At 36.8% G+C, this 27110-nt stretch overlaps 1 protein-coding gene across 5 annotated transcripts in view; it reads left to right on the top strand.

Moving 5' to 3' along the window:
- Positions 1-20337, top strand: part of CSRNP3 (cysteine and serine rich nuclear protein 3) — a 214598-nt gene extending 194261 nt beyond the window's left edge. For all 5 annotated transcript variants that reach the window (XM_079134433.1, XM_079134431.1, XM_079134434.1 and 2 more), the window contains 2 exons: positions 8817-9113; positions 11349-20337. In XM_079134433.1, the coding sequence (XP_078990559.1) occupies positions 8817-9113; positions 11349-12395 (1344 nt within the window). In that variant the 3' untranslated portion in view covers positions 12396-20337. The remainder of the gene's footprint in view (positions 1-8816; positions 9114-11348) is intronic.
- Positions 20338-27110: the final 6773 nt, after the last annotated feature.

The raw sequence follows: 27110 nt of genomic DNA on the forward strand, positions 1-27110 counted from the left end.
ATCTCTTCAAAAGCCTTGTCATTAGATCTCCAGGTAAAGATCTTAAATGTGCTGAGAGATGAAAGGGAATAGGGACATGTGAAAGATGATTGAATGACATCTCAAACCCATAATTTCAACACTTTGGGATGTGTGCTTTAAGAAACTATTCTGTAATTCTTTACTAGATATATCTTTGTCTGGGGTCAGGGTATTTTTGAACTCCATTTATCCTTACAGAACTTCTCTGTTAGACTCTATAGCAATTACTTCAGAGCATACTTGTTGTCAAAGCTTCCAGAATGAATCCCTAAGTAGAGGCCTGCTTCAACACCAAGTGGAAATCTTTGCTGTGTCAAATACTTGCACTACCATACATACAACCTATTCTGAAAAGTACAGAAAAAATATACCTAACCAAAGTGATGGGGACTAGTTGGGTGGAATTCAGCCTGGTACATATGGAATACATTTAAGAATATGTTTTTCAGCACATCACTGGTATTTTATTTGGAAAGATACAATTAGACTTATGTAATCAAATCTTTGCATTCTTCCTATATAAGAAACATTGATTTTTTTTTTTTTTTTTTTTTTAGTTCAGGAAACTCAATTGCATTGATTCTCCTGGTTTAAATGTAGGGACATCCAGTGGTGTGTTGGAGCCAGCTTGCTGAAGTTGCTTATCATTGTGGATTATATACTTCTCTTCCCAACAGAAGTTTGAAATTGGCTATGAAGGCAGTATGTAAACCATGAAACTTGGCAAACACAACAAATTATAATATTTTTAGAAGTATAGATTGTTAAATATTTAGCAGCATGCTACTGGGTTCCTCCTGATTTATTATCCACCACCAAAAGAGAAAGTGTTGGTCTAAACCAAAAGGAAGGATAAATGAATTTATAGCTTATCAATATTTTTTAGCCATGTGTCTTATATGTTAATATTATCCTTTCTGGTGATTTTTGCAGTAATATGTATTTCAAGGAGTCCTGATGACTTTGGGTTGTTGGAATTAATTTGTTTTGTTTTGTTAATTTGAAATTGGGATCTTTCTTTGTTGCCTAGGGTTCTAGTGATTTTACTTCCTCAGCCTCCCAAGTAACCGGAACTACAGAGGCATGCCACTGTGCCCACCTCAGGTTGTTGAATAAATAAAACCTAACTAAACAAGCAAAATATTCCTGGTTTTTCAAAGGCATAATTAAATTGTTCAAATTTGCCACCTACAATTAACAGTTAATGAAGTAGGAAATTAGACTGTTTAAGATTTGACTGAATATCAAAGTACTGTGAATGTTTTCCTTAGATTGCTAGAGACCTTAGAGAGTGGGTCATTTGTCCAGCTAATACAACACAACCAAGAATTCCTTTTATTAAATATGTATCCTGTCCTCTCCAGCAGGTAATTGTACATCTTGGGTGACCAAGAGTACACTGCTCTTTTGAAGTAGCACATTTCAGTCATGCCTTTATTCATTAGAAAACTCTCCCTTACATTGAGCAACCTACTGCTATCTTAGCACATCTTTTGACTCCAGTTCTACTCTCGAGATACATGGAATAATTCTTTATATTCCAAATTCCAAGGATTTGAATATGGTGTTGATAGACATGCAAATATTTGAAGATAGTTTATGGGATTTGTGTGTTTCTCTTCTGTAGAATAAAGCATCCCTCATTCTTTCCATTTATCCTTTAGGGCATGATTTTCAGTTTCTTTGTTGCTCTGGTTTTCCTCCTCTGCATACAGTGGTATTTATTAATGTCTACCTCAAAATAAGATACTTGATCTGGTACTCTGGATGGGATCTATCCAGAACACAGGAATGTGTTACATCATTCCAAGTTGTAGATGCTCTTTCCATGGATATAACTAAGGTTACAGTAGTTTTTGGTAGCTTGATGAATTTGTTTGTTTATATTAAGCTGGTAGTAAGCAAAAAAGCCAAACAAAAAAAAAAAAAAAAAAAAAAAAAACAAGCAAACAAACAAAAACAATGAATAAACAAGCTTAAACCAAGTTTGCATTATGATGTAATTGAAATCTCATAAAACCTCCAGGTCTAGAACCCTCCTTAGTACTGGAGAATAGACAGCAATAAATAGGTTTTTTAAAATTTAACTTTAATGAACATGATACTGTCATCTGCATGTGGGGTAAGCTTGCCTTTTAGGTCCTCATCCAGGTTATAGATTTAAAACTGTATTTCATAAGACAGGGTCAAGTTTGGGATATACTGTCAGAGTAGTGATCCTCAAGAGGAAAAGAAGTTTTCCTACATCAACCCACTATGACCTCTACTGAGAATCTCTGCCAGGATGGGCCACTGGTACTGATAGGATGTAAAGCTGCCACATCCCTTATTCCTGACCTCAATGGTGGTGTAAAACAGGAGGAGCGTCACTCAGAGGTATTTTCACTGTTGAACTAACCAAAACTTCATACATCCAACCATACTCTTATTAATCAGTTTAATTCGTCTTTCAATGAGAAGAGCAAACGAAATTTTGTCAGAACTCAGAAGTGAGAAATTCTCAGGACTAGATTTTTGTCTCAGAGATAAGAATAAGAAATTTTCAGTACCAAAGCTCTGATTTTCCAACTGTGATCCTTGAGGTCTGAAATCAGGGAACAGGTCAGCAGGCCCAGGACTCTGTGCACCTCATTCCTACTTTTATCTTTTATATGTTGAAGTTCTGCATGAAGTTCATTTTCAAAATGGATATTTTCTCTGCAGTGAACCCAGACAATAGTTTCGTATTCACTGCTTTCCTCTATTCCATGTACTGAAACCATCTGTTTAAATAATTCTTTCTAGAATATTGTTATCCAGAATTAGCTTTTTTTAAAAAAAACAATTCATTGCCATTTTGATCATCATTTAATTCCTTTCCCCATGAGTCTTCACAGATGTTAGGCTGAGCAATCATAACTTCAAGCTTCTCCATTGTTCTAAAGCATAAATTGTCTGGGACTGGGGATTCTTACATAAAACAGCTGAGTGTGCTTTCATTGTCTCTCCACCTGATTTTTGCTTTAAATCCTTCCTGACATGTCTCGTCTTCATTTCTGGCTTGAATGTTTTCTTCCTTGAAAGAGACTATGGAATCAGAATACAAAGTAAATAATTCTGCTTTGTGTCTTTGCACATAGTCTTCTTTTTTTGTTGTTTTTTTTTGTTTTTTAATCTAATTCTCTCTTCCTCCTTGCTACTTCTATAACCTGTACATATATTTTGATGCACTTGCTACACTAGGTCGTATCTGTTAAATGATCTCCCAAGCAGACTGGAAGTTCCTTAGATGGTAGAACTGTCATGCTTTTATAAACCTTGGTACCTAGTATAGAACCTGGCAGTACAGTGTAATGATTAAGAAAATTCATTCATTCCAAAATATTTGTTAACCAATTACTATGAGACTGACAATTATCAATGTACCAGAGATACATTAGTGAGCAAGACAGACCATCTCTGTTCTCAATATGTTCATAGGATGATAGGGGAATTATACATGAAATTGACTCATGTATTATAGCAAAGTTAAGGAATGAGCTAATACCAGTTAAATGCAATTCAAAATTAATGAATTGGGTGAGAAAATGAAAAGAATAGCATATTATTTCAATCAGCTTTGATCAGCTTCTCCTGCCACCATCTCAATTAGAAAAACCACGTCCACATGTTCAAAAGATAGGTACCCAAAGCAAATGTTGACTGATGAGGTGCCATTTCTTCAGCTCGCTCTGTTTTCCCCTCTTTTGAGCTCTTGTTCTGTGTGACTGAATCATACGTTTTATTTCTGACTGAGCTAATTCTAAGGAAACGTGCACTACTCTTTATCTCCTACCCCGTGTACTGAGATAAGCTTTGGGAATGTGGCTGGAACCTAATGCTATTTTACTTCCATCCAAATTTTCTACTGTAACCCTTAAGACTTTTTTACCCCAAAATGAATTTTTTAAATTACCTTCCCCATGCTCCACTTTCTTCCATTTTCCCAACTACAAAAATATACTTACTTCATAAGATTGTTGTACAAATTAGGTGAGATAATTTATACAAAGTATGAAGCTCAGCACTTGATATTCAACATGTGGTGGCTCAGGTCTTCTTCAACAGCATCACCTTTGTTACAATAGGCAGTAATCAGTGTTTGTAGAACTGAATTCATTTTGCACACTCTTATTTCCACTCTCATTTTTACATGTGCTCATAATTTTTTAAGAAGCAGGAGATTTTCCTACTAAATATACAACTTCACTGCTGAGATGAATTGGATCTATTTTCATGTTTTGTTTTGTTTCTTTTTTTAGCATTTTAGCCATTCTACATTTTCAGTATTGTTACCCTCTCAGTAATCATTTTGCATTGAATTGGTTATTTGGGAGCACTTAATGATAGTCTTGGAGTCATTCCACTGAATCTTACAATAATAAATCCTATTCCTCGGGTGTGTATGCCTGTGAAAAACTGTGTACTGTGTACTCTTTTGGGTTTCAAAAATTGCTTTCTCATGCTTATCAGTGGGTATAATTTTGCAAAAGTAAGATGTTTGAATTATATCTGTCTAAAGCAAGTTATAGTACTTTAATATGTGGAGGGAGTCTAGGCAATTTACCCAGTAGCCCAAGAACCAGGTCTCATGTTCAATGTTATCTTTGGATCAAGGCAACACACACACACACACACACACACACACACACACACACAGACCTTAAGATCCTCACTGTGCAATACAGGTAAACATATATAGGAAAAATATAAGATAAAGATCGTTAGATCAAATCATGAGTCAAGTTATTACTTATCACCTTTCAGTGGCTAAAGACAGATGAACAGGAGCTACTCTTTCTTTCTAGTTCTTTCTTTATGGACCAAGAAAGAGAGTGATTCCACCCAAGCCTAATCATCTGTATGCTTTGTAGGTCAATAAATGCATCATGTTCCGCTGCACAGCAGGCCTCCTTGTTGCTCAGGGAGTGATACCATCTCTCTCTGCTGTTCATCTAACTGCCAGTCCACCTTCAGATTTAAGCTTCCTATGGAAGTTTTCCCTTTTCACTCCACTGCCAGCCCTATCTGTAGGTGCCCATCATACATACTCTCAAATGCTGTGTTCTCCCTAAGCTAGGAAATCCTTATGAACTGGTTTAAGATTTCCAGATTCCTTGACTCATTATTCTAGTCCATTAAAATTAAGATCTCTGTCATATATACCACATACCTAGTGACTGATACAAAATAATCATTAAAGGCTATTCAGCTATTCAATAAATATTAATTATGTAAAAGAGAATATATAATTATATATGTATACATATACATATGATAGTGTTAGGAGTGCAAGCTCTAAAGTCAAATGTCTTAGATCATGACTTAACGTATACTCTCTCTACTTGTGATGTTGGGCATGTTATTTAGCGTTCCTGTGCCTGTTTCCTCATCAGTTAAATGGATATAATGATAGTATATATCACATGAGATTTTTGTGTTGCTAAATGAGCTAATCATGTAAAGTATTTAGAATAGTTTCTGGCACACAGTCAAAACTGTTATTAATATTTTTATGTCTCATACCTGTTTCTGTCACCTCTTTCACCTCTACCTCCAATTTCTCTTTCTTTCATATGCATATACATGCAGAAACAAAAGCAGATTTAAAGGCCAGGATTATTTGATAGTGCCCCTAAACCACAGTTTTTACTCATTTTCTTTGAACATTATTTTTGGAGAAAGAACACAAAGTGAGAAATGGTCCAAGTCCTAGATTGAAGATTTCTACCTCAAAAATGGGCATGCATTTGAAAGTACAGGTTACAGGGTATGTTATTTTATAGATGAAATAGCTTTTTAGACACATTGTGTTTGGTTCAATGTTAGACTCCCAGCATTGTGTTAGGTACCATAAGAAACTTATAATTTATGAGATGTAGGGAGAAGCATATTGAAATAGGATACAGGGAATTATGTTCTATAAGTACATCCTGAAGAGAGCAAAATGACTCTGAGCTTCATTGATGCATAAAATAAGGAGGCTGCTTTTGATGAACTAAAATCTGAAATTTTAATTATTCTATTTTGAGATTGGAAAAATACATTTAAAGGTAGCATTCATGCCAAGAGAGAACAAATGTTGTTCAACATGAATGTTCTTATGCATGGAGATGGACATGGAGTAAAGAAGCTGGCATGAATAGTTGAGTCAATCCTGGAAGACTCCCTGAATTCCTTTACACCAGATCTTGAGAGCATAACAGGTGTGAATTGGTAGACGAGAATAGGGAGCTCTTTGACTTTTTCTCCTATTGCTCCCATATGGGAAGATACATTTGGAAATAACATTTTAGTACTCCAATATTAAAGAGCATTTAAACTCAATAGTTTGGGCCTGGGTTTTAAAGAAACCCGTGGGCACAATCTGTCTATGCAAGGTCATAGTAGAGAAAGTCTCAAAGGCAACACCAACCAGGAACCATAACAAGAGGAAGATAAGCCAATTGACCAGACTGAAGTAGAATATTCCCAGTCTTCATAAGAAATGATGCTGAAGAGGTGAGCAGAAAACCTTGCCAGAGCACTTCAACACCAATGTGCGATTCTAAAACTCTAGATTTAAGCCCCTATAGGTTATTGAACAAGAGGAAAAACAGTTTGTAGCTATATGTGAAGGACTTTTAGATTCTTACTTGAATCTGTATTTTAAAATGAAATTACAATAAGTGAATAATTATAATTCTAGAATGTGTAAATGAGAGATGCAGATTTTATTTCTAAAGACAGTTATATTTGGAGTAAACTATATATGTAGTCTATTTAAGATACATGTTTGTTTCTTAGTTCTTAGACGCCAATTGGTTGTTTGTTGCCTTAAAATTTTTTGTGCTTTTACATATTCACTAAAATCTTACTTTTTCTTGATTTTTAGATTTTATGTGTTGTCTGATAACAACCATTATTATTTTGTACATCTAAACCCATTGATATAAGTTGGAGGTCTCACTGGTGTTATAATATTACCAATTATACCAGGAAGCCTAAATATTATAGAACATGGAGATGAAGTGGGGAGGAAGTATTAAAATGAGTCATACTAGCCAAGTGCTGAGTGTCTACATGTGCCATGGACTCAGAAGCTTGCTGAGGTTCACATAAGCAAGCCAAGAATTAATTAAAATAAATCTATTGCCACAAAGTGACAAGATGGGAAAGGGAACACTCTCTACTTGTTCATGCAGCTTTGCCTGTCACAGAAGATTGAGCATGTGAGGCAATTATACACTTGGATTTCTTAGAAAATCGGATCTTACACATAGAAATGTGCAACTTGTTAGTAAGAATTAACAAAAGTGATAACCACCACCAATCCAAGTAACATCCTCATAATGAATGTCACAGTTTAACCAATACACATGTATACAAAGAAATTGCCAAGGGAAGAAAGGAACTGAGGATCATATCAAGAAACATAGCCCAGTAAAGGGGAATGTCCACCTTTGTAAGATTATAGATTTAAGCTCTGAAATATAATTCAGTAGTTTTTGAAAATACATCTCAGGGACTCTTAGTAATGTATTTGAATATGCACTTGATACTGTGGTGATTCCTTGGTGAAAATTTCTCTACCAGACAGCAAAGTTCAAAAATATTCTATTTGTTCTTTAATACATTCACAGTTCTCCATCTTGAGGGTTTTTTACAGTATTAAATATTATTGGACATTTTCCTATGAGGATGAGAGAATGGTGTCTAATGGCACTAGTGTATTTTAACTATTAATGAATGAACTGTTAAGATTACTAAGTATGGTAATAGTTATAATGAATGAAATTTAGAAAGTAATAAATTCTTAAAAATTAAAGAACCCAAATAGCTTCTCCATTTAGTTCTTCCATGCTTTATCTCTTACGGATTTTCTGCATTTTTTTCTCTTCCTAAGAGTAAATATTGTGTTGATATTCAGAGTAAACTTTCCTTTCTAAATATTTTTTATGAAGGAAACAATATGTGGTGGTATAATAGTCAGAAATGAAATACTGATTTAGGACTTACTGATGGATGAGATTAATTTAGAAAAGAAATATAAATAGCAGTAGAAAACTCCTAGGTATTCGAGGCGTGGCTGTCCACATGAGCTATTATGCAGAAGGTATGGCTTTGGGCAAAGGTTCACTTGAACTCCTTTGGGGGCCTGGTTTTTCGTTTCAGTGGTCAGCTCATGAGCACTGTCCTCTAAGAGCACACTGACCTGAGTGATTACTTCATATCAAGTCTTCATCCTTGGAATGTTCTCTAGGATAATCATGTTTATAATCCCAATAGCATAACACAGCACAACTTTGTTTCCTGCATGCATGGTTTTGCTGAAGTCCAAAAGTCAGAGTGATTATCTCAAGGACAAGATGTTTGCTGACTTAGTTGGTGATGGCTTCCACTAAGATGCTGTCATCTCTGAACCAGGACATGCTTATTCTGACATCAGAGCTACCCATTTTGAACTGAGTCTAAGGACAGCATCTGGAACCTTTGGTCTTTTTCACAACATTCTGGCTCAAGCTCTAACAGTAGCTACTGACTGTAGGAGATTGAGAGTTCCAATTATCCATCTTTTGTGACCAGTACATTTTTAAAAGCCCATAGTTTCCATGCCTTGGTTTTCCTTGTTGTGACTTCTCCTAAGGAGAAAAATAAAAGTAAATGATGGAACTCACACACACAATATGGTTACAGGGGCATGATGATATATATCAGCTGGTTCTCACCAAGTGCTGAGGTGGGGACTTTGGACCCTCTTGAGCTCTGTCTCTTTATGTACTTCCTTGTGTTTCTAGATGACTAAGAATGGCACGGTAGAATCTGAGGAAGCTAGCACTCTTACAGTGGATGACATTTCCGATGATGATATTGATTTGGACAACACAGAAGTAGACGAGTACTTCTTTCTACAACCCCTGCCAACGAAAAAACGAAGAGCCCTGCTGCGAGCCTCTGGGGTGAAGAAGATTGATGTGGAAGAAAAGCATGAGCTGCGAGCCATCCGCCTGTCACGGGAGGACTGCGGCTGTGACTGCAGAGTGTTCTGTGATCCAGAAACATGTACCTGCAGCCTGGCAGGCATTAAGTGTCAGGTAAGGGTGTGGATGTCGGGGCATCCAAAGACAAAGCATGATACACCACCCCATAAAGAAGTAGTGTAACAAATAGCGTTTCCCATGTGGAGAGGAAAACTTGTAGAAAGGCAATATGTGTAATTCAGGGAGTGAGAAATATGAATTCAAGGATGTTCATAAAGTGCTTATATATGTGAAATACAATATGAAAGACAACCCAAAGGGCAGCTTGGATTCATTGGTTACAACAGCTTATTCTGGAAATTATTGACATTAGAGTTTGTATTTTCTGATCAATGCCTGGGGTGTGAAGTGATGATAGATTATAGGTGGTATGGACTAGCACAAGCATTACTAGACTGAAATCTAAAAACCTAAATTGCACTCCTGTCTTTGCTATTTGCCAATTATATGAAATTGTCCAAGCAAGTGAACTTTGTGTGCTGTTTCTTCATCTTTAAAATGAATGGGCTGGACTAGGTCAGGTTGGCCAACTTATCTACTTCCAGACCAAATCCAACTAACCACATGTTTTGTAAACAAAGTTTTATTGGCACACTGCCATTTTGTTTATTTACCTATTATCTGTGACTAATTTCATGCTTCTGCAGCAGAGCTAAGTAGTAGCACAGAGACCATATGGACAAGAAGGCTAAAATATTTACAATCTTGCCCTTTTAGGGAGCGGGGAATTATTGCAGATACTCTGAGTTGCTAGGATTTCTTTAGTTAAAAAAGAAAACAAAACAAAACAAAAACGTGTCCAGTGTCCTTATGCTGCAAAATTGGCTAGAAGAATACAGAGGGGAAACCTGGAAAGAGAATTTTTTTTTTTTTGGCAACTTGGGAATATCCTTTTAAACACAGTGAAAATCCTGTTTTACTCCCAAGAAAAGCCTAAAATTTGAGTTTATAGAAGTGTTGAAAAACACCCCCTACCATTCTCACCTAGTTGACTACACTTTTAAAAACTTAAAGGTTAAAACTAATTAAAAGAGGAGAAAAGTTTTATCAACTCCTGAACTAAATGATTCCCTGGTCCCCATCCATCTCTAACATCATTGATGCTCTGCAATTAATTAGGTGCATTATTTTATGCAGAAACCGTTTTTACAATAGAGTCATTTCTGAAAGTGAAAGAGAACAGTTCCCCTTAGCTGAATATTGCTTAAGATGAATTCACAGAAAAAAGAGGTTCATAAGAAAATGGCTACAGATTCTGCCTCTGACATTTGCTACTACTTTTTAGTGGGAACAAGATAACTGCACTGAGCTGACAATCTCCTCTGTAGCACAGGATATTCCTGTATTTGGATAAGGGGGGAAGCAGGGCAAACTTTCTCTTGTCTGTACTTTGGTCTGCATACAGGTAGAGTTGTAGAATATAAGATGGTTGGTAAGTATCTTAGGTGTACCTATGGGTTTCCCAGAATTCCACTTGACCTCGTGGGTGAAGAGGTCAGTCCAAAATCCTTGGTAAATGCACTCGCTCTTTCCTTAGAGCCTATCACTCAAGTAGTTCTAAGATACTGATGTGATGTACATCCCCTTCCCTTAAGAAGCTTGTCATCTAGTATAGTGAGAAGGAAAGGGGGAGACCATACCTAAGCAAGTTTGCCAGTGTGTGTACATACCCATTGCAACTCTGCAGTACAGGCACATTCACCTGTGGGCCAAGTTGAACTATCAAGAGTGAATTATAACCCTGGATGATACTGAGTGGTGTCAATCTGGACATCTTTGGGAGAGAAGTTCATTTCACAATAAGCAAAGGGAAAAGAGTATAGGTAGGATGAGGAACATTGTGTAGGTTAGATTAAAAATGTCAGGTAGGAAGAAGTACTGTAAGTTTGTGTGTTTAAAATTGGACGGGAGACCTGGAATCCAGCAGAAGAAAAGGGAGATTATAGGAAGGTTAGAAGTATTGAAAAAATGAAAGCAAAATTAAAGGCATAAAGAGAAAAGAAAAGTAGGAAAAAGAGAGGCACTGGAGGTGATAGGGTCAGTGAAATAAAAATGCCCACATATACCCAAAGTCTACTTTTATCTTGAATATAGGTTTAAAAACTACTTAACTTTTATGATTTAAGCCTTCATTTCCCCTTTTCATTTCTATTTGCAGTTTTATTATTATTTGCTCTGGCATAGTGGAATTAAGTGGATTACTTAATTCAAAGGGGTTCCTGGAAGGAACTAAATTTTTATTTGGCTTGTAATAGTTCCATGGTGCTAATCTGTGTTCTTCCTTCCAAGGTGGATCGTATGTCTTTCCCGTGTGGCTGCACTAAAGAAGGTTGTAGTAACACAGCAGGTAGAATTGAATTTAATCCTATCCGTGTCCGGACTCACTTTTTGCACACAATAATGAAACTTGAACTCGAGAAAAACCGAGAACAGCAAATCCCCACTCTGAACGGCTGCCACGGTGAGATAAGTGCTCACAGTAGTTCCATGGGCCCTGTGGCTCACTCTGTAGAATATTCTATCGCAGAAAATTTTGAGATTGAAACTGAACCCCAGGCTGCGGTGCTGCACCTGCAGTCTGCGGAGGAATTAGATTGCCAAGCGGAGGAGGATGAAGAGGAGGAGGATGGGAGCAGCTTTTGCAGTGGGGTCACCGATTCCAGCACACAAAGCCTGGCACCAAGCGAGTCAGATGAGGAGGAGGAGGAAGAGGAGGAGGAGGAGGACGACGACGATGATGATAAAGGAGACAGCTTCGTGGAAGGTCTGGGCACTCACGCTGAAGTTGTCCCTCTTCCTTCAGTCCTTTGTTATTCCGATGGCACTGCTGTTCACGAAAGCCACGCCAAAAATGCTTCTTTTTATGCCAACTCTTCAACTCTGTATTACCAAATAGATAGCCACATTCCAGGAACTGCTAGCCAGATCTCTGAGAACTATTCGGAACGAGATACTGTCAAAAACGGTACCCTTTCGCTGGTGCCTTACACCATGACCCCAGAGCAATTTGTTGACTATGCCCGACAAGCGGAAGAGGCCTATGGTGCCTCCCACTACCCAGCTGCCAACCCCTCTGTAATCGTTTGCTGCTCCTCTTCCGAAAATGATAGCGGGGTGCCCTGCAATAGCTTATATCCCGAACACAGGTCCAATCATCCTCAAGTGGAATTTCACTCATACTTGAAAGGCCCTTCCCAGGAAGGGTTTGTCCCCACATTGAATGGTGACAGTCACCTTTCAGAGCATCCTGCTGAAAATTCTTTGAGCCTTGCAGAAAAGAGCAGATTGCACGAAGAGTGTATCAAATCTCCCGTGGTTGAGACTGTCCCTGTTTAGTAGAGCTTAAATTATTCTATTCCAGGACCAACTCTTCTCCTATTTAAGGAACTGTATTTAATTGGATTTCCTGGGCTCATCCTTGTTTAAACTGAAGACCAAGAAAACTTGGACTGTGATTAATCTTCCAGACTGTATTTTGTTTTCTCCTTTCTAGCTACACGACTGTGGCATTGCACAAATACAGTCACTATGGGGATTTTAAAAGATTTCAGACTGTTTTGATAGAAAATGCTAAATTTTAAAAATGCATATCTCACAGTTGCCTACCTGTCAAACTGTGTGAAACCTGCCAAGCTGTGCAGAACAGAGCTCCAAGTTTTGGATTATCGGGCCTGTGCAAGATTGTTAACTAAGACTGGAAAATAATAAGATTTAGAGTCCTAATTTTCGATATATCTGAAGATGATGGTGACTTTTTAATGTTAAAAGTAATTATTGTAAGAAAAAGATTTGTTTCCTGTGTATTTTATTTATGGTAGTTCAGAAGTCATGTTTTGATGAAAAGGAACAGCAGCATGTTCATTCAAGCTGAAGATGCATAGCTAGCACCACAGAGCATGCCCACGTGGATTGCATCTGGAATCCACTCACGTTTTTATGATCCTGACTCATCAGATTTGCAGATACTTTCTTAAGGGTGAAATAGGCCTATTTTTGCTATTTTGGACAAATAAATGAGTCTATATGTGCAGGTCCTTACACAGTTTAAAGTTCAAAGTTAGGACAATCCTCTGGTGAGGGTCCAGTTCACTACCCTCCCTCAGCTGACTCCCAAGACGGAGGTAGAAGGAATTGCCTTTCTTTTCTAAACAGCATCATCTTGTTTCTTAGCTTGGACAGCACCTTTAAACTCCACCATCCCCTACATCAAAATGCACTTTAGTGCCCCTTCACGGTCCCTCGTGTGGGGTGGGGACTGAGAACTCTTTGAAACGAAAAAAAAATTAATTAAAAATAAAACAAAGTTCTGTAAGTATTCAAAGGTTCATAAAGTTAATGTAGAGGAATCATCCAATGATACTTATGAAGGAAAATGACTTATTTTCCTTCACCACTCTGAGGACCTAACTTGGTAAATGCAGTGGAGGCTGAGGAAAGGTGGAAGAGACAGCCTCAGCTACCAGCCTTTTCTTCAGTGTGATCCATCCATCTCTACAGAATAAGTGTACAATGGGACTTCCACTTAGCGACTAGCTGATCGAAGGGGGGCCTCTACCCAAATACTCAACTAGGCCTTACTTTTCTGAAGCATTTTGATTTGACTTGCCTGGGACACTTAGCAGAACAGTCCAGAATGCATTGCCTACTCTTTGATTACCTCATATTCTCTTATTCAAGGGAATAGATAGAAATAAGACATGCACTCCCCACCTACAGATTATCTGCACTTGGTTCATCGGAGGACTTCTAGGAAACCCTTTTCCTGTAAATCAATTTAGGTAACTAAATAGCGTGTTCTGCTTTTTTTTCTCCCCCCCCCCATGCAATATGATTATGCTAAACCTCTTTCATATTTTTGACCTTCTATTGTTATATCATTTCACATGATTTATGACTATTTGAAATATGGACATGCCTTGTTATCCAGTGACTGCATCACTACTTATTTTTATGTCTTTTAGACTTTAGTATTTAGAACTATGGATATAAATATATTGTAGAACTCCATTTCTTAAAATATTATTTAATTGAACTTAAAAAAATGCTTGATTTAGAGAAAGTCCTCCAAATGGAAAATTTTCTGTGAGAACTTGATGTGGGGAAAACATGTTTACTTGGCAGCTCTTCCACAGTGCAGTTGGTTCCTGACCCTTCCCTACCCCACCACTGGGCCATTTACAACCATTATCATTAAGGAGCTTTGGGTTTGTCCTGGCGTAGTTAGCAGTAATGAGGACAGGGAGATTCCTTTTGAATGATTAACCAGGGCTAATCAGATGGGATGGGGGTGCTCAAATCTTGGTATTATATCCTGAGTTATCTGCAAGGTTATAGTTTTTTATTGCTTGATCTTCACTTTCTTTTCCCCCTATTGATACAATCTAAAGAGCACAGGCCCAAAGAGAAAATGACAAGAGGCTATTGTTTCTTCATACAAACACATGAACGAATTTTGTGTTCCATGTTTACGGGACAGTTACAAGCTCTAGAAGTGTCTACATGTGAAGGACTCTGAGGTTATTCTTTAAGCACTAGAATATGGCAGAGTGAGGAAAAACCAGCTCTGACTGGGGCAGAGTTGAAGGGTAGGATAATAGTCCTATTTCTGAATAGATACTTTACCTTCAGTTCAGTTTCATTTTCACAAGAAGGTTTTTGGGTTTTTGGGGTTTTGCTTAGTACTAGGGATTGAAACCTGAGCTATATCCCCAGCCCTTTTAATTTTTTTTTTTTAGTTTGAGAAAGGGTCTCGCAAATTTCTGAGGGACTCACTAAGTTGCTGATGCTGGCCTTGAACTGCGTATATTCCTGACTCAACCTCCCTAGTCACTGGGATTATAGGTATGTGCCATTAAGCCCAGCAAAGAGTTACCTTTTTATGTTTGGCTGGGTCTCTGTTTTGTAGCTTTGTTCCCAAATGATGCCTGCAAGAAACAGCTTTTTTCTTCTGTCTGTCCAATTGGTGTACAAAGTAACTGCCCTACCAAGACTTAGCCCTCCAATCATGACAATTTCTGTTTTGAATTTCCATGTACTTAAGCAACCCCTAAATATGTTCCACACATAAACCTGTGTAATATGTACACAGGTTACATATTTAAAAAATAATAATAACTCCCATATATTATACCTAAGTCACACACTCACACCCACCCACCAAACACAAGCTTACCACACACTAGAGAATGACAGACTTTAAGCAAGGGCCAGTAATGAGTACTCAGTTTTCCAACCCTAAAATCTGATAAGGTTTTATGATCTTGAAATAATAATTTTAAAACTATTGTTTGAAAATATTAGGTCAAAGTTGCAAATACTACTAATGATGGAATCATTTTATTGTTACTTCCCTTCAAAGAAAGGGAGCACAGTGTTCCATCTGAAAATTTTTCCCGAGTAATAGTCATTCTATTCAATAAAAAGTGCCCACATACCAGGAAAGTGCTATGGTTATTCTAAACTTTTAGAAGGGGGGATCAAGTTAGATGCAGCCAGTTGGGATACTTAAGGTCCTTGTACCATCACACAATAACCTGACCTGCAGCTGTTGTATGACCCCATAGTATACCTAACCAAATGAGAGTCTTTTTGACACACAGCCCTTACTCATTCACTTTCAATTGCAAAGCTTCCTGCCCTGTTGTTTTAGCTCCAGCCTTCTACCCTCAAATGGGGCTTAATTCCCAGTTATAATCCAGGTCAAACTGATTTGCAAGTCAAGTGGTTGGAGTAGCTTGCATTTCCTTTGTCATGCTTGATTTCCTTTTGGAGAAGGAAGTCAAAGAAAATTTTACTTAAGTTTTTCTCATCTCTTAATCACTAATCATTAAGAAATAAGTAAAACCCATTTGTCACATGTCTTTTGCTGATTGAATAATATAGTTACTTGTTGAAAGTCTCTCTTTTCTTTGTGATGCAGTTATATATTTTTCTAATTGTTCCAGCCACATATAAAATGGGAAATTACTATTTCTTCAAGTGATACATATATGGCACAGTAACACCCATACTCCAGGTGTCCACCCCCAAAACTGAGAGTTGTATAAACACTGGTCACAAATTAATCAAGAAGCAAAGAGATTGTTTTTATGTCCTTTGAAATTTTACACTATAGCAGATGACTTCTAGGCAAAATCTGGTTTTCATAAAGCAGAAAAATATATCATGATTTATTTCCTATAAATTGTTTTTTGGAATTTGTAATATATTTTCAACAAGTTTATAACCCTTTTGTCTTGATATTCAGAGTTTATTAAGCCAGGTGTGATGGCACATGCCTGTAATCCCAGTGGCTCAGGTGGCTGAGGCAGGAAGATTTCGAGTTCAAAGCCAGACTCAGCAAAAGTGAGGCACTAAGCAACTCAGTAAGACCCTGTCCCTAAGTAAAACACACACACACAAAAATAGAGCTGGGGATGTGGCTCAGTGGTCAAGTGCCCCTGAGTTCAATCCCTGGTACCAAAAAGAAAAAAAAAAAATTATTAAATATTCCCTTTTTTTTCCAACAAACCTTTATTCAACACCTGCTATGTTAGAGCAACAGTCCTGGTTAGTAAAAATACTTGGGATAGCCACAAGTTCTAAGGGTGATGAAGGGTGAAATTATATAATTAAGCATATTCAAATTCTTTTAATATGGTTTTATAACATGATATTAGAAAAACTGACATCAATTCATGTCCAATTATATGCAAACTACAACTAAAAGAATACTTTTTTTTTCTTAAATTAATGGAACACACTAGATCTTCCTTCTTCCCTTTCCCCTGTCTATAATTGGTGAAATATATGTGGACTTCACTAGAACTGAAATCCCAGAAAGAGATTTTCAGCAAATTACTTCTTCTATGTAGACTATGTAAGTGATACTAAATTTATACCTGTAAACCCCTACCACACAAGTTTCCTGCATAATCCAGCATACCTGTCAGGAAATTTTTTTGAAACTGTGTGAAGTACAGTCACTGTAACTTTTTTATAAATAGGCTATCAAAATAGGCTTCCTGTTCCAAATTTCAGAGGTATTGCCTTGAAGCAGGCAGAAAAAACAAAGTCATAAAATACCCCTCATATTTAGCTTGGAGTTACAAACCCCAAATTAGTAGGTGGAAAACTGACATCCTCAGAAGTACAACAGGAAAGTATGTTTTTTAAAAGGAGTTATGAATCCCTTTTTTTCCCTCAAATATAACTTCACAGTATAACTTTAAAATGTCATATACTTCTTATTCTCAAAGACAGTTTAGTCATTGTCACTGGATAAAATACCAAGCCTAAATGAAGTACCTTTATGCTTTCAAAGTCAAGACTTCACTGTGATTTGAAATTGGAGTTATTGTGGTATCTTTACCACAACTGACGCCCAAAGATTTTAGCCTTGATCACTCTTAATACATATTTGATCATTTCTAATACATATTTGCAATTTCTGATTGCCTTCTTTTTCTGAGATCTGATCACTTGTGCTGGAGTAACTTAGAAACTTAAGCCAAAAAGTTACAGCTTTGCAGTATGGAATAACTCACAGATGTTTTCTGTGGTGTTAAAGAATGTAATTGACTTCATTGAATATCAGTGATTTGAAAACTCACTAGAGTTACAAAAGTCTCAAGAAGGGGATGAGGATGGAGTCTAAGTTTAATATGTACTGATATCTCTTAGAAACTCTAAAAAGGTTTCAACAGTGTCAGGCTAGGTCTCATAACACCAGAAAGCTCACAAGCATCAGGTGACCTGAATTCTAGAAGATACGTAATGACATGGCGATTCTCCCAGTCCAGTTGGTCCTCATATCTGCTGATCAACATCCACATTGATTATATAATACCATATTCATTTCATCTGATGCTTTAGATAATAAAAACAGACCTACAGCATTCTAAAGAAACCACTTTTAAAGAAATTGAAACATTTTATATTAAAAAGACTGACAAATGACTTGCATTATTGCCCAAACTATGGACATCTGGAAATAAAGGAGCTCTTTGATATTTTACTTGCAAAAGGTATAAATTCAATATCACTTTTTAGAACAGTCATTTTTAAACTTTACTTTGACTTCTCTTGTGGTTTTTCAAGCTAGACCATGAGACCCACTTCCTCGACAATGCAGTTGTTTTCTTATCTTTATTCTTATGGAAAATTCAAACCAAAAGTGTGGTATTACCCAGGTTGTAGCTATTGATCAGTCCTGGGGCTTGTCTGTCTACATACTGACTGGGATTCCCTGGGTTTCATGTTCTGAGAGTGGTGAATCAGAATGATGGGAATCAGGAGAGTATATGTAACCAGATTCAAAGCCTAAATCGGGGTGTATTTTCAGTTCATCTTTTTGTATATAGATTTTAGAATATCTTATTAACATACAGCCTGGAATTTTAGAAATTCAGATACTTGTTACATCCATAGGAAATGAAACAATTTCAAAGATTTAAGTCACATTCGTAATGACTTTCCCTTGTGATAAATGTATCATTACACAGGACAATTGCTTTTTATTTGATCCTTTATGCTTGCTTATAGTTCAAGAAAAGTCAACTTTACTATGTCATTTTATTGATCACATAAGTTTCTGGCAGGACTAAAATTTCAAAGGAATCTGACAATTTATTTTAGGTAGCATTTGTATTCAACATGCTAGTGATGTAATTCTTCCCTGCATTACTCAGTAGCATGAGGATTGTAAAGTCCACTCTGTAATTCTCATTCTAGTGCCATGTGTGAGGTCATTTAAAAATATTTAAGATAATGTATATTAATTAGATTTAGGAGGAGGCAAATTTACAGTAAAAATTAGCCTTGCTTTTATCTAAGCTAATTTATGTGACTTGATTGAATGACTTTAGTCGTAATTTTGGAATAGTTTCACACTTAAATATTTCTTTCTCTGATGATTTTTTATTCAGTGGTTTTACCTGACTTGGAATTATCTTAAACACGTACTTATTAATGAGTATTTGGAAGAAACTGACTTGAAACGGTTTCTTTAAAAATTATACGGGAACTTCTATGGGCAGAGATCTGTATCACCTCCTACTGCCACACTGAGTAAGAATGGCCATATCCTTCTAATATAGTTTTGTTGTTGTCTCTATATAGGAGAAACATAAAAAGACAGTTTGAAAATTCTAGCTTTGTACCACATTTTATCCAATTTTGTTTTGCTCTTCCATTTTCATATTAAGCTTTCCCCTTGGCCTTAAGAAAACCGCCAGTCTTTAAAAGAAATTCAAAGACCTATATACATTTTGCAAGTTTGTTTCAATATGGAAGAAAAGGAAGGGATAAAATCCAAATCTGAATTCTCCTGAAGAGGAAAAACCTAAATATCTAAGCCTAGAAACAAACGATTGCCTGTTTTTATTCTTTTAATAACCTGTTTAACCTTGAGTGGTTTAATGGTGCCTAAAAGATATCTAAACTTGAAGGATTTTTAAATTGAACAATTGGGAATGTCATTTTGTTTGTATCACAATCAAACAGGATCCATTGCCAAAGGTTACTGTCTGAAATATAATTTATTAGGCACTGTTCATGCCAAATGGTTGTCTCAGAATAGTTTAATCTTTTTAAAGATACTCACAATGGCTAACTGTGTGTGAATAATGAAAAGTTTGAGATTCTTCTTTATTCAGATTTTATCATCCTGAGACTAGAAGAGATCTCCAGAGGTCATATGGCTCATCCATCTACCCGCAGGGAGGACTGTCACTTAGGCATGCCCAACAGGATAGATACCCATCTATTCTTAACATCTCTGGGGAAGGTGGTTTCCTTAGCAACACAATCCAGCTCTTTTAGGTTTTCTCACAATAAAAAAATATCTTGGCTCATCTTTGTGGGCTAGGCACCTGGCAACAGTTGTGGTAATTTGGGCTATTGTAGCAAGAGATTCAAAGGAAGTTGGGTTTACCCCTACATTTGATGAGTATTACATATGATAATTCCATAAATTTAAGAAATCAGATCTCTGAAGAAAGATGTAGGTACTAAGACAATACTCAGCAATATATGAGTATATATGACCTGCATTTGACAAATACAGCCAGTTTTTATTTATTTTTGTTTGTATTTGTTAAAATTGCTGATATATCTAGAAGAAATGTTAAGAAAGGTGATTATTCAGATCCCCAGTGACAAACAGAACCAAAATCAAGTGACTCGACTTTAAAAATGTTCAACATTGTGAGAAGTTATAATTACAAAAAAAAAAAGTAAGCCTTTCTATGTTCTTGCTTCTAAATAAGTACCTTCTCATTAATCTTTCTCTAACCTAAAATGACAAATAAGAATCTAAAGTTTTTCCACTCCTCCTGGAGAAGATGTGACTAGCTGTGAAGAATCTAATCTGGAATAAAATGACTCCAGAGAATTACTCAGCCACCATTTGATCCCAGCCTTTGTACTTGTGTTATTTAAACAATGACTGCTTGCTTTCTCAGGGATCAGGAAAATGATTTAAAAATTTGTCATCTTGACAAGGTCTGAAAACAAAGGGAGGAGTCCTAGGGAATGATGATTTTCTTTTTTTTTCTTTCTGATTACATCACTTGACCCAAGCACTCCTTTCAGCTTTCAGAATTTTTTCTGTTGGCTCAGAGTTGACTCCAACTCAGAGGCAGAACTAACCAGAAGATGAGGAGCACCCCTGAAATCAATATTTTCTTTCTCCATGAGATTTTTTTCAACCTAGGTACAGCTGCTTATCTCCTCCAGCTCGGATGCTCTTGGGAAATGACAGCCACATCAGTGTGGTTGCTCCCCACAAAAAACATTATGGGGATTTATCCTTTTTTTAATTCTGTAGAATGCTCATGTAAAGAATGGTGAATAAAATTTGGCCCATATTTTAATTGACTCTAGGCAATTCTATGGAAATAAGTCTGAGGCGTAGTTTGTGAAACATGTTTCAAAAGTGTTTGATGTATAATAAATGCTAGACATTTACAGTACAGAAATAGTAAAAAAAAAAAAAAAAAAAAAAAATTTAAACCTGTAGATTACAACTGTTCCTAAGAACCTCAGCCTTTATTGTGTCTTAGTAAAGTTGATCTGCTTTCTTTTTAGTTTATTGCATTTCTGGTGTAATAGCCTCTTAAGATAGAACTATTAATACATATGTACTGGTTAATGCCTGTTAATGCAGAAAATGGCACTTTGTTATTTCAATGTATTTCCCTCAATGTCACAGGGTATATCAATTTGATAAGAAAGGTCATTTGACTTTGATCAAGTATACATTTCCCCATTAAAACGTATATATATAATTGGTTTCATAGATAAATGTCACCTTTTGCAGTGTCTTGATCATACTCTTAGACTTCAACTGTGTCTCCACTTCCCAGCAGCCATAGAAATTTGGTACCTTTGCAAATTCTGCTGAAATCTAGTGAGCTGAATGTATTGGTAAATCACACGATCCAAAGGATTTGGGTGTTTTTCTTTGTCTATTTTGAACCATTCAGATCTTAGAAATGGTTCTTACACAAGGGAAATCTTTTTGAGAGTATTTGTTTTCTTAATGTTATTTTTATTTGTTTGATGCTGGAAAAAAAATGATGTAACTTTAAAAATTCAGAAAAGCCACTGAGCTATACAGTATATTTTGATGTTATAAGTAGTTTTATCTTTCCATTGACTTTTTGTTATTACGTTTACTTAACATCCACAGCACTTCAGTAGGTATTTAATTACTACTGTGTTCCATCTAGTGACTTATAAAGGTTGAAAGGGAAGAGAATCCGACTACAATCCATATATACAGTCATTTTACACTAAGATGTCCTATTGTATGTTGCAGTTTCTAGATTGATTTCTCTTGTGTATAAGTTATAACATCAAAGATGCCAAAGGGTATATAAAATAAGCTACCATAATGTTCAACAAAACTTATCTTGGACCTTATGTTGTAATAATTTATTCATATTAGCTGTAGTCTTCTGTATTTATATTTTCAGTATTTATTATGAATGACATGGAAATTCGTGTATTTATTGTGGCTTTTTATTGCAGTGTATATATATATATATATTACAAATAAGCATTTTTAAGTCTTATCCATAAGTTTCTTCTATTAGTGGCACTTGTATTATGCTGTACTTTTTATTATATATTGTACAATATCTTGTCCATTTGTTTGCAGCAGAGTAAAACCGGTTTCTAAGTTGTATCTACTGTAGCATTTTTTGTTGCATTTTGTGTAACCTTGGTTCTTATGTCTTGAGCTGCAATCCCCTATGTCCTCTGCCACAGTGCAAACAAGAATATCTCCTTTCCTCTATGTAACAGATAACATTCTTGAAAGTTGCCTGTGAAGCCAGTTTCTGTGAAATGGCTCATTACATTATCATTTCAAAGATGTGTTAACTTTACTATGATGGATCCCTAAATGGAGATGCTTACAACACTTTTCTTTCTCAGCTTTTCAACCCATTCATCAAGTAATGAAGTGTAAATAAACATGAGGGCCAAAGGGGAACTCTCTATGTAAATGAAATCTCCCAGGATATATTTATAAAAACAAATCCACTCTCTTGTATATAGTATACTCTAATCCAACTACTTAGCAAAAGGGCTCCTTCGAGTTCTCCATGATGGGCTCAGTCAGTCTACCTCAGTCAGCCATTGGATGCAGTGCAGCTCAGAAAGGGAGTGCTCTTGGATGAATTGGCACTCGCGGAAGAAAAGCATGAGCAGAAAGCTGGAGGATGTTTGTGGACAGCACTTTCAAAAGTGGGACAAGTCCTTCCTTGAAGGGGAATCTTTGAATCAGGAACAACTCTGTTTTTCACACCCACCCCTCAGATACCCATATCAGATCAGGATTCTGGCAGGCCTCTCATCTTGGGGATAACACAGAAGAGCAGGGTTAGAATAAACGACAATCCCTGTCACTCCAGCTATTCCTAGAACCACAATTGATGCTGGTCATCTCCCTCTTTCACTATTAATTCTACATTCTCAGTCTCAGCAACCCCTTCTGCTGGTCTTAATGGCTTAGGTGGAACAATCCAGACATATCAGAGTACGTGAATATTCCTTTCTACTTCCATGATATAACAGCAGACCCATCTCTTTCTGATGATCAGAGTCAAGTACCTCTGCCAAAATGGTGACTCTCTGCCTTACTTAAAATACCTAGGCAGCAGCTGTAACTGAAATTCTATGGGACTCTTTGGTACCATGATTAAAATGTGTTTGCTTTGGGACTGAGGACTTTTTACCCTGCAGAGTTGTGTGATGAGAAACACATTTTCCCCAGTGAGTCACGTTAAAGGAACCACTCCTGCTTCTACTCCATTGTTCCAGGACCCATGTGTCATTCACACTAGGAACATACAGTTAGTTCAGTCATTTTAGTATCTGTGGGAAATCATTTCCAGGATCTCTGCAGATACAAAATGTGTGGTTGTATAAAAGAGTAGCTTTTGCATATAACCGTGCACTTACTCCCATATGCTCTAAATCATCTTTAGATGCCTTATGATACCTACTACCATGTAAATGTTATATAAGGAGTTGGTATACTGTATTGCTTAGGAAATAAAGAAAGAAAAAAATCTATCTATATTCAGCACAGATACAAATTTTCCAAATGTTTTTGATCCACAGTTGGCTGTAATGCAAAATGTGCAAATATAGAGAGCTGATTGTATTACTATACAAAGGTTCTTGATCCACTGCAAATTCTGCACCCTGGAGAATGTTACCCACCTCATGCAGAATATCACTTCCTTTACCCCAAATAGTTCACATGGGAACCTATATGGTATATCAGGTACACAGTAAGTCATTCAATATAGTTGTCAGTTGAGGTCCTGCAGGCAGGAAAGATAAATGCATATTCGGAATATATGGCATTATTATTTGAAACCAAAAACAAATATAAAAACTCTCTGGTGTTTTTGAAAGAGAAGTCCAATGTAATCCATCAGCTAAGCATCTGGTTAGACTCTAGAAGAATAGCACCATATTAACAGCTCAGCATCAGTCTCTGTGGCTCAAAGTCTGTACATTTGGCAACAGTGGGAGCTTTAAGAGGTAGTTCATCCTCAGGCCAAAACAGAATCTCATGTTTGCCAACACCACCCAATCCATGTCCTGTCCTTGCAGCACTGGGGTAACCAATGATTGACGCTGTCTGCTGCCCACTGAACAAATTATTCTGTCTATATCAGTAGTATTCAAAATGAATATAATGTGAGCCACAACTGTGAGTTGAATATGAAATTTCAAATTTTCTCATTACATTGAAAAAGTAAAATGAAATTAATAAATATATAAACATTTGTATATTTAAATATATAATAGTCTTATTTAAACTAATGTAATTACATATTGAATTTGTAATTAATATAAAATTATTAGTAATATTTTATATATTTGGTCCTACAAAATCTTTGAAATCCAGTCTACATTTATAGTTGCAACACATTTCTCTTTTTTTAAAATATATTTTTTAGTTGTAGGTGGACACAATACCTTTATTTTATTTTTATGTGGTGCTGAGGATCGAACCCAGGTCCTCACGTGTGCTGGGTGAGCACACTACCACGGAACCACAACCCCAGCCCTGCAACACATTTCAACTTGGAGTTGCCACATGTGGCTAGTGAGTGCTCTATTGGATGATGCAGGTCCATACAGTCATGCATCTTCCATGGTACTGAAGTATGATACAAAGAACTTTACTCTTTGTACCTACTCCCACAGTCTGTCCACAAGCCAGTACACAGAATTCCTTCTCACCAATCATCTAATCTCTCTCCATTCAGGTCCCTGACTAGTTAGCAGTGTCATTCACCTCTGCTCATGAGTACATACAGTTTATTCTAAAAGAACCACTCTCCTTCCACATATGAGAGTAAGCAGGTGTCCGCCAAAGCTCTGTCTATTTTAAGGGTTTTCCCTAGCCACTGTCTTCCAGAGTTACTACTGAATAAGGCAGCAGTGTAGCTGCCTTCCATTTTTTACTTGCATTGCATCCAATTATTAAACTAAGCTCATCTATAAACCATATTCAACTTTTCCTCCTTCTCCATTAATTGGTCACTAAGGATCCTGAGAGGTACTGGCAAAATAATAGTGAATGACATAGAAGATAGGGCCACCTACTTATATAACTTCCTTGTGCCTTACAGTCCTATTCATGCTTGATTCCAGTTTTCTGCTTCTAGAATCTATCTTTTAGTGGATTGCATGTAGTTCTGCCTTTTCCTTTGAATTCCTGGTTTTGTTAGAACTCAGCTCATGATAGTTCCAGAGGCATGGTCACATGATATCTTATAATCAGACACTTAGTTTCTATGAGGTCTCAGTAATATGGCAGGAATTGTTTTTCAAAAAACATACAAATGGCAATGACTCCATACCAGGCCTGTGTTGTGATTCTCCCACCGACACAACAACTTCCGCTCGAAATGTGTTCCCAACGCTAACATTATAGTTTCTGCTGGGTTACGTGGCCTACACATCAGGGCTTGGTGCACTGCAACAGGTACGATCAATGCAGACCTTTTCTGCTGTATGTTCCACTAAAACTGGCAACCTTCCACACTGCCTGATACATGGGTCAGAGCAGTGTTCCTGCATTTGGAACTTGCAGCATCCACAGTCTAAAGAGAATTACCAGGTATTGTGATTCCAGTGTATGGTTGGAATTTCATTGTGAAGAAATTCTCGAACTCTCCATATCACAGGATTTCTAAAAATTATACTGGAGTGGCAGACTGCATTTTCAAAAGTATATCTGTTGTCCTCCATGGTGCATATGTCCTACCAAGGCCCTTAGTATACTGGCAACTTATTTCTCATCTAACTTTTTTAGATTGATATCAGAAAAGAATGGAATTATGTGGAATACCCAGAGTTTAGATCTCTTTGTACTGTATTATGACGGAGTACAAAGTAAATATATGTTGTACATTCACACGTGTACAATTTCTGATCCTCTTTTTCTAATTGGAATAAAAAGCAACACATTTACCTGACCCTTGTCCTTATCCAAATACCTGAGGTGGCTAACCTGCTCTGGTAAAGATGCTGTATCTGGAACAGCAACAGCAATTAAGGCTACCACTTGATTGAATTTGTGATAATCTATGTGGTACAAGGGCAAGTCACTGCACCAAGTTGACTTAAATGGAGGTATCATAGGAGTCAGCATCTCTACATCTTTTAGATCCTTAAGGGTACTATTATTTTTCACTATCCCCCTGGGATACAAACTCATTTTTTAAAAATTTCTGTTCTTGATTGGTGGCCAGAAACAGTTTCAGAGTCTTCCACCTGATCTTCCTCACTATTAAAATCTTTGTCCCATAAGCAAAAGTTCCAGTATACTGGGCATGGTAGTGCATGGCTGTAACCCCAGCAGCTCAGGAGGCTGAGGCAGGAGAATTGCAAATTCAAAGTCAGCCTTAGAAACTTAGCAAGACCTAAGCAACTTAGCTAGACCCTGTCTTAGGATAAAAAATAAAAAGGGTTGGGATGTGGCTCAGTGGTTAAGCGCTCCTGGGTTCAATCTCTGATTTAACAACAACAACAAAAAAAATGTTCCAATGACAAGACTGAATGTGCAACAAAATGCCAACCTAAAGTATGTCCTTGGAGTCAGGGGAAATGATCACTGTGTAGGTCCAAAAACCCAGTGGCCTTTCTGTAAACCAGATCTTTACCAAGACTCTATTTATTATCTGGTTCATATTCCCCTATGTTAATGTGGTGGTGGGGTGGAGATGACAAGTCTTCTGTTGTCCAGAAATCAATGTTAACTCTGACGCTGCGTCAAACAGTCCTTTAAGTTTTTGAGTGTTCCCCTTTCCCTTATGCGGAGTCATCCAAGCAAATGGTTGTAGATCTCTTTTAGAAAGAACGTATATGTATACTTGCATGATATAGGTGATACTTCCTCCTAGGGAGATGGCCTCTCTTTTAGTCAATAGTTCCTGGGTCTGAAAACTAACTCATTTCTGCAAAGTGGGCCAGAGTTTATGACATCTCTTTGGAGTGACCTTCAGACTCCTGGTTATTTATCCTAATATTTTGTGTTGG

The sequence above is a fragment of the Sciurus vulgaris genome (genome assembly GCF_902686455.1).
Source record: "Sciurus vulgaris genome assembly, chromosome: 3".
NCBI lineage: Eukaryota > Metazoa > Chordata > Mammalia > Rodentia > Sciuridae > Sciurus > Sciurus vulgaris.